The following is a 16,815-nucleotide window of genomic DNA, read 5'->3' on the forward strand; positions in this document are numbered from 1 at the left end:
CTGATACAGCAAATTACAAAAAGACCCATTGGACGTTGGTAAACAAGATAGAAAAGACAAAGGACCTTTTAGGAATAAAATGGTAAAAATTCGAAAATGGGTCTCACGCACATTATGTGCCGAGGCGGGAAAGTCCACCCACACCCACTCTGAGGTTCAGAGCATCAGAAACCCTTCGCTCCTCTACTCTATAAAGTAGTAGTCCCCAAATCTCAGAAAAGTAAGTTAGTTTTGGAGAGAGAGAGAGAGAGAGAGTGTGTGTGCAAAATCAAAATGGCAACGAAGAAGAAGATTGCCAAAAGCTGCAACCTCAAAGACAAGATCAACGAGGTAAAATTCATTTTGATTCATCTATTATCTCTCTCATCTCTTTCTTCCATAAGCATATCATTGATTGATGTTAAGTGTTAACTCATTTCTTCTCTCAGGAACTCAAACAAGAAGTGAAGCAAGGGTATTGTGTTCGTTGCAAGAATTACTTTCTGGACATCGAGGGACATCATACGGTCCTTCATGAACGCAAGGTGATGAGATGTGATGAGGGGAAGCGGTTTCACTGTCCGATTTGTCTTCCAGAGACAGCTCTCTTCATCGATGCAGATGCTCTGATCAACCACGTCAATGATTACCAGCATAATTAAGGAAGCCAAATGATATAGGTCATAGTTCGATGCATGTAATTTGGATTTGGATTTGCTTTATTCGGTTTTGGTTTTGGTTTTGGTTTAGAATTGGAATCGATCGTGCATGTAAACACATAGTTCTATGCTCATAGTTCGACGGATGTCTTAATTAGTTCTCGATCTACCGTAACTAGCTTGGATTTGGATTTGGATTTGAATCTATATTTGTGTTGGTTATAATATTTCTAATTTTCTATCGTGTTAAATTTGCTTTATGTGTGTAATGTGAGTGTGGCTTTGGTTTATGGTGCCATTGATGTCGATTGGCAGTCTAAAGCAACGTACGTACAGGAGTAGTTGTGTCTAGCTTCCAAAGTTTATGACAATATGAAGCAGGAAGAGGCCACAATCACGAAATTTTTAGCTCCATGGGTTTAGTATTGACAGAGATTTATTAATAAGAACCAAGCAATAACAAATCGATACTCGTAACTGTGTTTCTTCATTTTCTTTCCTATTGGGCAACAGCATTTAGAATGACAAGTGTGTGGTTTATGTGCCAAAAATTAAGTTGGATACAGTATCAGCGTTATCTACATTCTGTGTGAGAAAGCCAGCATGGTATGTGAGCACAGGGTGAGATGCTCTGGATCAAGTTTTCATAGGATTCTGTGTTTCACGTCCCCTTCTTTGGATTCCAAGTCATCAATTGAGTTTCGATCTGGGAATTCAGCCACACTTCGCTCACCTGATCATGAACTTGTTACTGTTGTCAGGGTTGTCTTGTCACACCGACTCTATCCGATCCATTGGATCTATACTCCTCCAACAAGCTGCAATTTCAGCTTCTTTTCACTATAACAATGTAGAAATTGTAGAATCAAGAGCTCGATCAGGCAACGGTAAACTCTGTCTCTTTTAATAGCAAATCAGATAATATTGGTGCTCTATGCTCTAAGGAAGGTCGCAGCAAATTTAGTTCAATTCCTTACAAAAAGCATGAAATGTATATTCCTATAGGACACCTACAGTGGGAGAGAACGATAAGAAGATACATAACACTTGCAATATTTTGTCAATCAATGATTTTGACTCGAAAAGGTCAAGAGTAAGTTTACTATTATTAGCATCAGTAGTTCAGTTCCCAGGCTTAAGATCGAGATACAGAAAATATAATCTCTTGCGAATGATGTTGCTAAATTCATCTTTCGGAAACAGGATCTTCCATCATCTGGTGCAACCCAAATTGCCAACAACCTCGATCTCTAACCTTGGCCAGATCTATAACAGAGAAGACATTTCAACAGATGTTAAGGTAGCTAAAATACAAGACTTTGTCATTTGATATATAGTGCCATTTTATGCCAACAAGGTGAGGGGTCAAGTTCTGGGTGAAGATGGAGTTCGAGTGCATAGCCTAGTCCTTCCAGGGCTTCCCTCCAGTACAACAGTCTACTTTTCTCGCCCAGGTGAGGTGTGCTACTGAGTTTACTTATCTCTTCTCAATTCAGAAGTGTTGACTTGAACAATGTACCTATAAGTGAGTCGGACAAAAAAAGAAAATAGCTCTTGTGAAACATGATATCACAGATGTGCAAAATCTCATGCCACGCCTCCTTATCTTAGCTATCAGAAAGATTATTCGCATCAAGGCATAGAAATATGTGCAACAGTGCATTCTCAAAACTTTTCAGGCATTCTGCTACAATCAATACTAGCTGACTCTCATCTCTTAACTGTTTTCCTTTATTGCAGAGCCTGTGGTGTATGGCTTGGGAAACTTTTATAACAATCCAAGCTTTCTTCAGTCTCATTGATGTGTACCTTAACCTCATATATGCTCCCCATACTTGGTTCCTAAATGTGAGCTTAACTGGAGATGGTTTGTTAAAATAAGCGGCAGAGAGAAAAGAAATAAGATTTTGTTGACTAACCTTCTACTGATATAAAGTATTCAATTGTTTAATCAAGTGTGAGCAGTGAACTTTTAAGGGAACTGTTGTGATCTTCAGGTTGCACTAGGGATGTTGAAAGATATCTTAATATGTCCATTTCAGGCAGCAACTTCACATGGTTCGATCAGCACCATATGGTTGCCGCCAAACCATAAACCAAACAGAACAGATCAGCCCTTTCGGGCTTCGGCAACCTTTAAGATAAATTTGATTAGCTTTCATTGCTACTGAATCATGGAACAAGACAGACATGGATATCCCAGACAAGTCACTTAAACCCAAACCTAGTTAATCCAATTGTTTGGCATGTGTTATGTAGGAAAAGAACTTCCAGCTTCAGTAAAATAAACATGCAGTTATATATATGAACTTCTTGATCAAAAACAGATGAGAGGACACACTTAATTATGCTTTATGTTGAGAGAAGTCTACATTCTAAGAGTTGTAGCCTATATATATAATACAGAGGATTTAAAATTCATGACCCAATCTCATATCTATTCCAAATGCATCAGAGCAAACAAACATAATGAGGTAAAAAATAGAGCCTTTAAACAAAGATTGCTGTCTAAGTTCAAATGTAAAGTAAGTTCAAAATTCATTACGAATCTCTACATATATGTCTGTACTTCCAGTTTTTTTGGTGAAAGGTCCAACCCAGGCTCACTATTTTCACTTGCCTCTGAATTTGTTTGCAATAGCTCCAGCCCAGGCTCTATCTTTATCACTATATGCATACCTCATGCTTGAAGCCAACAAGACAAATCCCTGTATTTTTTCATTTCCACTGTCACTTTGGTGCAAAACTTCCAGCAATGGTTCTACAATAAGCGAACGAGTCCCCTTGGGCAGCATCTCCCAGAGTCCAGAATCTTGATTGATCAAAATTGTAAAGTAAACAAAGTGGTATCGGAACCATAGCAATTAATTAAGATGCACTTGATCTGGATTGTATCACTCTAGCAAGCAGCATTATAGTTAGCCTCTCTTATTTCTTCTTCACCATCTACACATGCATTAAGTTAGAAATCTACATAGACCCACGCCAAGTAGATATTCAAGCATCATAGAAGCGCGCGCCTGCCTCCCAAAAAAAAAAAAAAAAAAAGGAAAAACAATAAAAAGACCCTTGCAGGCAATATGTTATAATAGGTTTCAGTTGGACAGACTACTTCTTTTAAAGTTCTTCGGGCAAACCAAAAGCACAGAGAAAGTTGGACCTATGAAGTGACATATGGAATTTGCCGTACTATTCAGATTAAGAGTAACTATACAAGTCAAAAGGATCAAACAAGATCAGATCTTCAAATAATTAGAAATTGTTCTTAGTTTTGAATTTGAATATCTATTGTCTTTCTAATATATGCATGGACAAAATTCTAATCTTCATGTGAGGCTATTTAATATCTGCAAAATTCCACAATTCTAACTACAATTACTTTCTGAAAGATATAAACAAATGTCATATGGACCTTCGATCGATCTTACGTACTCATGTTCATACGTATTATGTGAACATATCATGACATGAAAATTTTACACATTGAATTCTTTCGTTAACTTGCTCAAGAGTATAAAGAAACTACAGGTAGCAGCTTCCAGGAACTTGTTCGATCAAGGAGAAAAACCAATTCATGAGTAGAAGATCTGTGCTAATGAACAAAGCAAGGCTAACCAGTTATTTTATAAACAAGTCGAAGTTAAGGGACTCGCATCATATTGATTAATTATTATTCCTTCAATTCTTCTTTTTAGTAAGGAGATGCCTTTGTGACCCAATTATGGAGAATACACTAATTTAAAGGATCAGTTGGACCATTCCTACTGGAACGATTTCCTAGTTCTTATTGGAGATCGATAAGTTTTCTTATTCTTTCTTTCTTAGGCTAGGTTTCCTAATATGTATGGGAAGGCGAAGATTCCTACGCCTTAAAGGAGTAGGACTGGAGGACAAGGAGTGCCAGACATCTATAAATAGAGGGACGGCTGGGCTTCTCATAATCTCACATCTAACAATTGCTTCGATCAATCTTCTCTTGGATTTCAAGCTCATGGACTCCTCAGACTGGGCAAAGCTGCAAAAGCACCCATTGGATTTAGTTTTAGAGAGATTAACATCACCATTAGATTATGTGAGGTTCAGTGCGGTTTGTATGTCATGGAATTCTGTAGCAGATGATAATCTAAGCAAACGCACAGCTCCAATGCTCTTGTCTTATACGGGTGAAGAAGAGACATGGAATTTATGCGACGTCGCGGATGATAAGGTTCTTGATTTGCAATTAGAGTTGCCGAACAAACGATTTTGTGGTTCTAGAGGATGGTTAATAACTATGGATGAGAATTTCATAGTGACTCTCATAAATCCTTTCTCTAGAGTTAATGGGAGGAGACCGAAAGAAAATTCTATTATCAACCTTCCTGCACTCTTGACTCGTGGGAAAAGGGTTAAGCAATGTGACTTCAATGTCTTCAAGGCTACAATTTCGGCGGATCCAATCTCAAATGCAAAGGATTGCATTGTTATGATCATATACGAGCCATCATGTCAACTGGCTTTTATCAGACTTAATAAAGACACTACGTGGACTTATATTGATTCACGACGTCGCATGATTGAAGATGTTCTTTATGTTGGAGATAAATTCTATGCTGTTGATTATAAAAGCCAACTCTTTTGTATTGACATTACTACTCAATTTGACGAGGAGGAAGATGTTATATTGGTTGCAGAAGAAGCATTTGAACAAGATAAGAGATATTTAGTCAAAAATTATCTGGTGGAACTAAGTGAGAATGAACTATTGATGGTTAAGAGGTATATGTTCTTTGGTCCTGGTCAACATGATTTCCGTATAACATTGAATTTCGAACTTTTCAAACTTGATCACGATAATTGTGAGTGGACCAAGATAAACACTTTAGGTGATGTTGCTCTCTTCATAGGGGATAGCTCTACAATATCAGTGTTGGCCTCAAGTTCTCTTGGATATCTGCCGAACTGCATATACTTCCTACATGATTGGGATCGTCAGAGAATTGATTTTGGGAGTCGTGGTCCACGTGATTTTGGTGTGTATAACATTGAAAGCAAAAAATTTTCACGGGATGTCACCACACATGCTGCGGCTCTAATGAAGATGAGCAATCGAACACCTATTTGGACACAATGGACTGTGTTGTAGAAAGAGAGAAGAACTACTTTGAGCTTTTTTCTTTTCCTGACTTTTTTTTTCCTTTAGTTTTCTTCTCTTAATTAGCTCTACTTATTCAATGGTACGGATGAATATCCATTTCCTAATTTCTGTATGTATAACATTTGAAAAGCTTATATGAGTGCATTATCCGTGCATTTGAAAATGTATAAATATTTTGTTAAAAAGTACCATCTAGTCTATTCTTAATTGAGTAATTTGCCGACAAGGTAAATTAAATGGGCTCAATCTTACTATCATGTGTAAAAGTCATAAGCAGATTTTCCATGCAGACGCATTGATGCCAACTGTTAATGTCTAAAAAATTAATGAAAATTACAAAATTGCCACCACAGCAAACTCACAAGTCGGTTTTATTTGTTTTATTTTAAGAGCAATATACCAATAGACACAATCACACAAATCCCAATATTTTTCATTATGATAAAGAAACTATCATATCTTTAGGTGTTGAAGAAGAACTGAGAAAATTAAAATGAATAAACCCTTTAAAGAAGATAATATCATATGAACAATGAACTTGGTCCTTCACTAATGTTTGACATATGAACAATGAATATGCATAAGACACAAATATTTGTTCTCTAACATAGGCCAAACTCAAAAGAAATTTAGATGTAATTAAGACGCTCTCAAGACAATTCTTCTTAGATTTAAGATAACTACTAAATAATTGTAATCAATCAATTCAAAAGAGAAAGTTACATACCTCAAATTGTTAGAATCACAGAGCTTATTTCCTAAATTTCATCTCTCAGTTCATCTTCAAAACAAAAACTGTGCAATTTTCTTTTTCATCTTCAAAACAAAAATTAGTTGAATGGGTTTTAGTAGTCCGAGTGGGCTCTACTTATGGGAAAAACTTTGTTGATATTGTAGTTTGTGGTAATTTGTTATAATAAAAAACAAAAATGAGCAACAGCTGATATAAATTCGTGTTTGATGGAATAAGATTTGTTTCTTTTTTCTTTCCTCTTTCGGTCTGGGTTTGGTCTTATCTTTGGGTAGTTTTTAACGATTTATTAAGTGGATATCTCCGTAATTAGCCAAAAGTAAGAGACCTAATACCTGAACATAACAAATCATTAGCCCCTCATACCCGTGCAATGCACGTGTTATTGATGAATGAAAAAAGAATGCCGAAGTTTCTTTATCACCCACTTCTTCAATTTTTTCATACTCATGTTTCTTTTTTTTTAGTTCTTAGATGATTTTTTTTTGGAGTGGTTCTATTCAGACCTCTCAATTTGGCATGTAGACATTCTTTAATGATAGAAAAATAGATACACAAGCAGACAGACTAGCCTTTGAGCCGTGCTTTTGCCCGAAGAAATAACTCGAGAACTTTGATTTTTTTTTTCCCTCAAATTTTAGTAACTAAAAAGAATAAAAGCTAGAAATTGAACTGCCCGCAATAATTTTTGGTTTAATTGGATTGATTGATTTGATTCAATTAAACAAAATTGAACTTACAAAATTAAACAAAATTGAACTTGTTCATCAGTTGATCTCTGACTCTCTGAGAGAAGTGGAGAAGGGAGAATTGGCTGAGCCACAGGCGGCGAGAGGAGGAGGAAGTGGGAGAGAGTGAGACTGTGAGAGACGATTTTCCAGTTGACCAGTTCGAAACTTCGAATAGGCCATAGACCCTAGTCGATGAGTGGACTAGTGTAGTCGGGAGAGCCGGCTGAACCGCAGGCGGCGAGAGGAGGAGGAAGTGGGAGAGAGTGACTGAGTGAGACTGTGACTCTGTGAGAGAGTGAGAGACGATAGACGATTCACTGGAGAGTGGAGATGACCCGTAGTCGATGAGTGGAGTGGGGAGTTGGTTCAGGTCGGCTACTGCGGGCTTCTATTGTCTGGACAAACGCCAATTAAAAAAAAATGCATACATCTAATTTTTTTTTGGGCTTCAAAATCTCGGACAGGCTCAAGCCCGTCCTAGTCTGTGCATGGATCCGCCAGTGGTTACGAAGAAGCCGTTTCACAGCAGCCGTTGCAAACCTCAACCCCATTTCTTATCTCGGTTAAGGCGCTCGGCCAACACAAGGCCGATGTCCATGATAAGGAGAAGTGAGGCTGTTGAAAATCATGTTATTTCTTGGCTTCTTGAATTTTGATCAATCTGACGTGATTTCATTTGAAACTGGATCAGGTAGTAGTTTGTTTCACCAAGGTCTAATGTGCTCATTTCATTGAGTAGTTATTTCCATAATTAGCCAAAACAAATCAAAGAAATTCACTATGATCATGGTATTCTCTTTTAGCAGGATATTATTTGATAAGTGGGTTGCGCTTGATTTTGTCCAGAAATCCAAACCGGAAAAAAAAAAAAGAGTTGGGTCTGATTATGTCCCAAGCTCCAAAACAAAACTTTTGAACCCAACTCAAAATTTTTATTTTAGTCTAGGTTCGAGCCCTTCAAAGTTTGCAAACAGGTAGCCGTATTTTAGTCAATGATTCTCAAACTATCCGGGCCATTAGGCCACCTTTAATCATGATCACCCTCTAAAACAAAATGAAGCTTTTCCTTTTTTCATAGTTATCTCTGCATTTAACTCACATGAAAAAAAAAAAAATTAACAACAAATAATCTATCAGAAAATTTGTTGAAATTATCTATGTTATTCATATTCAAATTAGAGTTTTGTATTCAGTCAAGCTGGAAAGTTTAACTTTACGTAAATTTATTATAAGACGAAAAATATCTACAAGAAATTATATACTTGAATCTGAAAGGTAGAGTTTGGCATAATAGTATAAACAATAACAATAATTTAATCAGTCGTGTCTAATTTCTCCTATTCCGTTCAAGTTGGACTTTAACTCTGACTTTTGAGGGGTAAAATGGTCATTTCAAGACAAAAAAAAATAAAAAAAAATCGTTTTTTTTTTTTTTTTTAATGTTTCTTCGTTATTATTATTTTTTTTTGAATTTTATTTTGTCTTCAACCTATACACCACAAGTTATAATAGGTTTATAAAAATAAAAAAATACTCTAGGTGGTTAAAAGTCGCTCGCTGGTCTACGATATTTGTTATATATCTCCGATAAAGTGAAGAATTTTAGGATATATCCCCAATAAAGTGAAGAAATATCTGTAAAAAATAATTTTACACTTTATCTGTAAATAAATATCTGTATATCCCCAATAAAGTGAAGAAATATCTGTGTAAAATCATTTTTGGTCTACGATATTTGTGATATATCTCCAATAAAGTGAAGAATTTTAGGATATATCCCTAATAAAGTGAAGAAATATCTGTAAAAAATGATTTTACACTTTATATGTAAATATCTGTATATCCCCAATAAAGTGAAGAAATATCTGTTTAAAATCATTTTTTACAGATATTTATTTACAGATAAAGTGTAAAATTATATTTTATAGATATTTCTTCACTTTATTGGGGATATATCCTAAAATTCTTCACTTTATCAGAGATATATCACAAATATCGTAGACCAGCGAGTGTGTAAAATCATTTTTTACAGATATTTATTTACAGATAAAGTGTAAAATTATTTTTTACAGATATTTCTTCACTTTATTGGGGATATATCCTAAAATTCTTCACTTTATTGGGTAAAAAAGTGAAATTGAGAGTTTGGGGGGTGAAATGATGACACCCCCAAACCTCAGGGGGGTAAACTGTAATTAATCATTTTAATTTTATTTGACATGATTTTCACATATACTTTTGATCGAAACATGTTAATTTTAATGCTACTGATGCGACATGGGAGAATAATTCCATGTTAGGTTTCTTATTGGAAGAGGTCTTCTGGCCCATTATTCAAATTTTAGAGTTTCTCATGTAAAGTGTAGAGCTAATAGTTTAGCACACAGTTTAATACTGTATTACTGTTATAGGGTAATCATAGAGGTGATATTTGTATGCTTTTGAGTTTATAAGCACGTCATCTTTAAGCGATCTTAATCGCTAATTTAATGTAATTAAGATCTCCGTAGTTGGTCTTAATAAGGCTCTAAGCCATACGAGGCCTTGTTCTTATACGTGTCAGTCACACGTGCCGGTCTGACGGTCTGTCTCTATCCCTTATATGGTAAAGCTCGATCGCCCACAGGTTCATGATCTACCAAATCCCACACCAACACCTGGCACTACTCCCCATTTTCGTCACTGTAGAAGTTTGAACGGCACGACTCTAAACCTACTACACTACAAGTGACCGCAGCAGATCACTTTCTCCCTAGGGCTCATCCAGGCACTGCTATCCTCACTGTCCATCATAAGTAACCTAGAGATCCTCCAATCACGCCGCGCCACGTCTCCTTGGTCTTCGGGTCGACATCGCGGCGATTTATCACCGACTACATTCCTCACCCAAAACACCGACACGTGTCCCCTGATCCAAAGTGCCTAGCCGGTAATATAGGGCAAAAGCCCCACCTACGCAGCCGGTCACCCCCGTCTGCAATTCCCGCTAGGTATATAAACGGCGTCGTCCTGTTCTTTCTTCCTCCGTTTCTCTCTGCAAATTTTCGCTTCCAAAAACTAAAAAGCTTCTTCGTTTTAGCTCTCCCGAGTTCTGAGGTCAGTCGCCGCCTTACATTTTTCTCATTGCCCCAATTTTATTTTTCATTTCTTCAATTTTTGTTTTTCACTAACTAAAAAATATTTATCTGCTCCGATCGAACTGATTTTTTTTTGCTTAATTTTGGTTTGAAATTTGTTCGTGCTTCTCGATCTTCTTGTGTCCTTGCTCAATTAAGACTTTCCCGAGTGTTAATTTTACTGCGAGTTAAATTATTGTGGTCATTTCTTGGAAAAATTTTGGGTTTGATTTCAGTCTTTGATTCTCAGTCTATGAGTGGTGAAAACTCAGCTAAGACCTAATTGGGTTGATTTGATTTCAGTTTAATTGCTAATTGAGCTTAGCTGCTTTGCTTTTCGATCTCTAGCAATGTTGGGTCCGAGACTGATAGGGTTGTGTTAGTGTTTCTGGAGTAGCTCAGCTGCAAAATTTAGGGTTTTTTGGGGGTTAATTAGAAATTCAAGATTTTGTTGCGTTTGGGATTTGTGTGAGTCGCTGATTCTGTGTTTGTTGGTGTTTAATTTTGGTTTTCGGGTGATTTTTGTTGAGGAATATGGTGTAGTTTGTGTTTTCAGATTTTAATGTCATAGTGCTGATGCTGTTGTTTCTTGTTGTTTATGTTAGATCCCCAATGAGTGGTGATATTATTGATGTGCTGAAGTGGGGGTTCTGAAATTGTTTGTTCTAGTATCGTGGGGATATTTAGGGGTGTTCTGTTTGTGAGAAATTTTGAGGCTTTTTTTGCATTGGTGTGAGTTCTTTTTGTTGAATTGAGTGGGGGGTTTGAGGGTATTAATTATTGTAAAAATAATAGTCAGGCCTGGCTCTGGAGAGCTACTTAGACTCTGGCCACCAAAGGGCGGGGCCTCCTATGGTGCCTTCACGGGTGGCTGGAGGATTAACGCAATCTTCATCGAGTTCTGGAATTTTCTTCCAAGGGGATGGGCAGTCTCAGTCTGTAGTTAACTCTCACTTGAGCTCATCTTTCGGGAACTCTTCTAATTCAATTCCTGGAACTGGGCGTTCAAATTTGGGTCCGGTTTCTGGGGACATGAACAATGCAGTTTTAAGCAGTGTGGCAAATTCAGGTCCAAGTGTTGGGGCAAGTTCTTTGGTCACAGATGCAAACTCTGTACTTTCAGGTGGTCCCCATTTGCAGAGAAGTGCAAGCATCAATAACGAGTCCTACTTACGCTTACCAGCTTCCCCTATGTCATTCTCGTCGAACAATATTAGCATGTCCGGATCATCAATTATGGACGGCTCTTCTGTAGTGCAACAGAATTCTCAGCATGACCAGAATTCCCAACAAATTCAGCAGGGTCAGCAGCACCAGCACCTGCGGCAGCAGGGGACTTCTAGTGCTACATCCTTGCCCACGTCCCAAACTGGCCAAGTTTCCCTTCCCATGGGAGCACGTGTTCCTGGAACTTTTATTCAAGATCCAAATAATTTAGCCCACGTCCAGAAGAAACCACGGTTGGATATCAAGCAGGAAGAAATTATGCAGCAGCAGGTGTTACAGCAACTACTGCAAAGACAAGATTCCATGCAGTTCCAAGGACGGAATCCACAGTTACATGCCTTGATTCAACAGCAGAGACTACGGCAACAGCACCAGCAACAGCAACAAATTTTGCAGTCCATGCCTCAATTGCAGAGAGCACATATACAGCAACAGCAGCAGCAGCAACAGCAGTTGCAGTTGAGACAGCAACTTCAACAACAAGCTTTGCAGCCAGCATCTTCCATTAATAAGCGTCCATATGATGGTGGTGTTTGTGCTCGTAGGCTGATGCAATATCTGTATCATCAGCGGCAACGACCAGCTGTGAGTTCCCTGTCATTTACTTCATTTGGAAAAACTTTTTTTTTTTTTTTTTCCTTCCAGTTCCTCTTCATATGGGTTACATTACTTTTCGTGATGTATCTGAATATTACAGATTGAAATTGTCAGTCAAATTTATCTAATGATGTGTCGATTTAAATTATTGACAGGACAATAGTATTGCGTATTGGAGGAAGTTTGTGACAGAGTATTACTCTCCTCGTGCTAAGAAAAGATGGTGCTTGTCGTTATATGACAATGTTGGGCATCATGCGCTTGGTGTTTTCCCCCAGGCTTCTATGGTCAGTTTATGCTCTTGTTAGTGCTTCTAGTATATTAGAATTGTCATACCACAAAATTTGACTTATATGGTAGCATATTCCCATCATAATCTTCTGTCTGTTGTATGACATGTTTCTCATACTTACTTGTACAAAGGATTCTTCTATTTTATGAGTACTTCATCCACTTAGAAATGATTTTTGTTTATGTTACCTGCCAACATGGTCGTCTCACATGTGTATCTTTCTTGTTTTTCTTTTTGGCCAGGATGCATGGCAGTGTGACATTTGTGGTTCTAAATCTGGAAGAGGTTTCGGTAAGCAAATGTGCAGTTTTATGTGAATTCTGCTTTGCATATCATGGTTTGGGAAATTTTATCCTGGTTTAGCTCACTCTGGTAAAAATTGCATAGTAAATGGTCTTATGTGTATATACTCATGGGAATTTTTTGTTTGACTCAGTATAGCCTGTCATCTTAAACTTGATTTAGTTTCTTTCGCCTGTGTGGGGATACATCTTGGTAGTAAGGAACAATTCAAATCACAAATGCAAGTCAAGTGAAGATTGTGATACTGTTACAAAACTGTAGGAATTAATATGGGAGGAGATAACTGTAAAACAGTTGAAGCCTGGGAGAATTGCAAACTGGGACATGGTTTAACATGGAACTGTGAATGTGTTGCTTTCTGGAACTGAAACTCTGAATAAAAGACTTAAAATTTAGATTTGTAATTAAAATATATACCTTGTCAAGGGTTCTTAACACCAGAGGATACAAATAGTCGTGAGGAGTCTGTGGATGCAACTCTTTTGCTTAGGAATCTCATGTAGCATCATCTTTTTTTTACATTTGATGTATTTTATAATTTATTAGATTGAAGTCCTAATTAGTTTCATGGGGGCATGTCTACAGAGGCGACCTTTGAAGTACTCCCTAGACTTAATGAGATCAAATTTGGCAGTGGAGTCATCGATGAGCTTTTGTTTCTAGACTTGCCAAGAGAATGTAGATTTCCTTCTGGTGTAATGATGCTGGAATATGGAAAAGCAGTTCAAGAGAGTGTATACGAGCAACTTCGTGTTGTTCGCGAGGGTCAGCTTCGTATCGTGTTTACACAAGATTTAAAGGTTAGATACCTGTTGTTTGTTACTGGGTTCTGATTCTCATAAAAATTTCTTCTGCTAATATGTTACCCTACACTTTTTCAGATATTGTCTTGGGAATTTTGTGCACGACGCCATGAAGAGCTTCTTCCTCGTAGGCTTGTTGCTCCACAGGTACTGTTTTTCTGTGCCTTGTTAAGTTTTGGCTTTTATTGTGCAGAATGTGTATAGAAGATGGTAGAAATATTTCTGTTATAATAATTAATTTTAATTGGGGCTTTTCAATCTTGCGTTTAAAGAATAGGCGATGTTTAATTCATTGATTATAAGAACTATGCAATTGTAGAACCTAAAAAGAAATTGTCATAACACTTGAAATGGACTTAGCCCTGATCTTTGTGAAAGCTGTCTTTTGAGATTGCAATAATTTGGTAAGGTAGTGTCTCGTTCTTTGCTTTTTCCAATGAGCCATCTTAAGTTATGTTTTGTTGTAGTTCTGAAATTTTACTTTGATAATTTCTTTGTGTTTTTGAAAGAAACAAATGTGCCCCTTTTTGCCAGAATTTCAAATGTACTGTGTAATTAAGTGATGAAAACTGTGTAATTAAGTGATGAAAACCGATTAATTAAGTAGATAGAACTGTGACCTAAGAAACAAGTAGATAAGGTTAAGTATAGACTGATGTGGTGAACTTACAAGGCATGATATTTTCCAGGTCAATCAGTTGGTTCAGGTTGCACAGAAGTGCCAGAGTACGATTGCTGAAAGTGGATCTGATGGAGTTTCTCAGCAGGATCTACAAGCAAATAGCAATTTGTGAGTTTTTTAGGCGATCAACCAGTTTGGTATTCAATTTTAATTTCTCCTCATAAAGAAGTAGGGCTTCACTGATGTTGCTTGTTTCCTTCAGGGTTCTGACAGCTGGGCGGCAGCTTGCAAAGAGTTTGGAGTTGCAGTCACTGAATGACTTGGGCTTTTCTAAAAGATATGTGAGGTGTTTGCAGGTATATTTTATTGCATTCATGGACATGATTGTTGAGTTAGAATATAATCTTCTGTTTCAATGTTATGTATGTCTTTATACTTAAAGTTTATTTTAGTTGCTGACTTTCTAACTTTTAACAGATATCAGAGGTTGTGAACAGCATGAAAGATTTGATCGATTTCTGCCGGGAAAACAAAGTTGGCCCAATTGGTATTGTCCTGTTTTTTTTTCTATTCCTCTTTCCATTTTGTAATTCTCTGCTGCTGCTTTCCATGGTAGTTGAGCATATTGGTAGTAATTTGATTTTTTGTTTATAAGTTGGTGCATATGTTTTTTTGTTTTGTTTTTTTTGGACTGGAACAGTTTTGGTTTTGGTTGTACTACATGTGCAAATCATGTGCCACGTTTAATACCATCTTAGACAGATTCTTGAACAAACCATGATATTGTTTATGACACTGATATCCGCTTGGTATTGCTTGTAGCTTTAATTTACTCATTCCATGAGTTAACTATCTTCTTCTGAAGTAGTTATACTGTTCAATTTGGAGCTAGTAGCATGCTTATTGAGTATTATGTTTAATTAAGTTAATGGAGGTTTTGGACATGGTGGATCTGGAGTTGACTGGAATCACCTTGTTGTCGTCTTCATATCTTTCCTGTAGGAAGTAATATCGCTCTTGTTTCTTGTATTTGATATATAATGCAGTGAAGTTGGTATTTGGCTACTTATTTCTTGTTCTCATTGATTCTTTCTCATTTCCTTCCCCGTGCTAAACTTTTTGTGAGCTCCTGTATGTTTGCTTGTTGCTTGTTTCAGTTGTTGGTTTCATTTCTTTATATTGATTTCTTTGATTGATCGTATACTGAAAATTGCAGAGGGCTTGAAGGTTTATCCTCGACATGCGAATGCAACCAAGCTCCAGATGCAAAAGATGCAGGAAATGGAGCAGTTAGCAAATGTTCAGGGCATGCCAACTGACAGGAACACTCTGAATAAGCTAATGGCGTTGCATCCCGGACTAAACAATCAAATGAATAACAACCAGCACATGGCCAGTCGAGGAGCTTTGAGTGGCCCAGCACAAGCAGCTTTAGCGCTGACCAATTACCAGAATCTGCTCATGAGGCAGAACTCAATGAATTCAAATGCAAATTCTCTTCAACAGGAGGCATCTTCGTCTTTCAATAACTCCAACCAAAGTCCATCGTCACCTTTTCAAGGTGCTGCTTCTTTAATACCGGGACCAATGCAGAATTTACCCGGCAGTGGCTATTCAAGTCCCCATCTATCCTCACGACAGCCACATCAGACACCGCAGCTGCAGCAGCGGTCACTCAGTTCTAACAGCTTGCTTCAACAAACCAATCCGCAGAACTCCCAAGGCAACCAGGCCTTGCAGCAACAGATGATCCAGCAACTGCTGCAGGAGATGTCTAATAATAACAGTGGGGGACAACAATCTCTTCCCGGACCAAATTCTAATGGGAGTTTGACAAGGAATGGGTTGAGTTTTGGAGGTAATAATTCAGCGGCCGCTAATGCTACTCCAACTGTGTCTGGAAGTCACGGCCCTGCTCCAAGCAGGAGTAACAGTTTCAAAGCTGCTGCAAACAGCGACTCTTCAGCAGGTGGTGGTAACAATGCATTCAATCAGAGAGCACAAGAATTACCCTCAAACCTTCATTTGCAAGAGGATATGGTTCAAGACATTGCCCGTGAATTCACAGAAAATGGCTTTTTTAACAATGATCTTGATGATAATATGGGTTACGGCTGGAAGGCATGACTAACATAATTTGGCCTGATTATTGGCTCCAATTTGGTAAGTGGCAGCATATATTTTTGTACAGCACATTTTTAAAATAACTGTTTTTCCTATCCTCCCCTTCTTTTCTTGGTTTCCTTCTCTTTGGCTTAGTATGGAATTTGTCGTGACATCGCACACTTGTACTTGAGTAGTTCAGTTGAGTAGGACTTTAGCAATCGTTTTTTCGTTTCTTTGTTCGGAGGGTTTTCTATCTCCATGTCTTGCAAGTGTAATCTATTGGATACAGAACTCCGAGAACTTCTCTAGTTTCTGAGTAATATGATATTTACATGTTTTTAATTATGTGTTCTTCATAGTTATATTCTGCTCAAGATTGGATTATTGTCTTCAGAATACTATTTGAAGATGCAAAATATTGAACGAGGTAGAATGTGGAAATAATAGTTTAGAGGAGCCTCAAAACATGGCATGTGAAGTTCCACACTCCCA

General features: G+C 37.5%; 2 protein-coding genes and 1 pseudogene across 5 annotated transcripts; all 3 read left to right on the plus strand.

Moving 5' to 3' along the window:
• The first annotated feature begins 273 nt into the window (after positions 1-273).
• Positions 274-2,733, plus strand: LOC133716971 (uncharacterized; annotated as a pseudogene).
• A 1,749-nt stretch (positions 2,734-4,482) lies between these two features.
• Positions 4,483-5,763, plus strand: LOC133716972 (F-box protein At4g35733-like). Its single transcript, XM_062143598.1, has one exon. It carries the CDS (start codon positions 4,483-4,485, stop codon positions 5,761-5,763), a length of 1,281 nt encoding a protein of 426 aa, XP_061999582.1.
• A 4,462-nt stretch (positions 5,764-10,225) lies between these two features.
• On the plus strand, positions 10,226-16,665 carry LOC133718251 (probable transcriptional regulator SLK2). Of its 4 annotated transcripts, none has more exons than XM_062145074.1 (10): positions 10,226-10,353; positions 10,979-12,185; positions 12,353-12,484; positions 12,732-12,780; positions 13,378-13,592; positions 13,674-13,742; positions 14,285-14,385; positions 14,480-14,573; positions 14,695-14,764; positions 15,434-16,665. In XM_062145074.1, the coding sequence occupies exons 2-10, from the start codon at positions 11,226-11,228 to the stop codon at positions 16,342-16,344; spliced, it is 2,601 nt and encodes an 866-aa protein (XP_062001058.1). In that variant the 5' UTR covers positions 10,226-10,353; positions 10,979-11,225; the 3' UTR covers positions 16,345-16,665. The 4 variants fall into 4 exon arrangements, with proteins under 4 accessions (XP_062001058.1, XP_062001059.1, XP_062001061.1 ...); XM_062145075.1 differs by having other exon boundaries at positions 11,169-12,185; XM_062145077.1 differs by having other exon boundaries at positions 11,419-12,185.
• Positions 16,666-16,815: the final 150 nt, after the last annotated feature.

Source organism: Rosa rugosa, chromosome 6 (assembly GCF_958449725.1).
Source record: "Rosa rugosa chromosome 6, drRosRugo1.1, whole genome shotgun sequence".
Classification (NCBI taxonomy): Eukaryota; Viridiplantae; Streptophyta; class Magnoliopsida; order Rosales; family Rosaceae; genus Rosa; species Rosa rugosa.

What these genes read in the sequence shown, in the direction of transcription:
- LOC133716972 (XM_062143598.1), top strand. Translation starts at nt 4,483, where the DNA reads ATGGGAAGGCGAAGATTCCTACGCCTTAAAGGAGTAGGACTGGAGGAC.
- LOC133718251 (XM_062145074.1), top strand. Translation starts at nt 11,226, where the DNA reads ATGGTGCCTTCACGGGTGGCTGGAGGATTAACGCAATCTTCATCGAGT. An exon ending in TAAATCTGGAAGAGGTTTCG is followed by an intron (nt 12,781 to 13,377) that starts GTAAGCAAATGT and finishes GCATGTCTACAG; the next exon opens with AGGCGACCTTTGAAGTACTC. An exon ending in CTACAAGCAAATAGCAATTT is followed by an intron (nt 14,386 to 14,479) that starts GTGAGTTTTTTA and finishes TGTTTCCTTCAG; the next exon opens with GGTTCTGACAGCTGGGCGGC.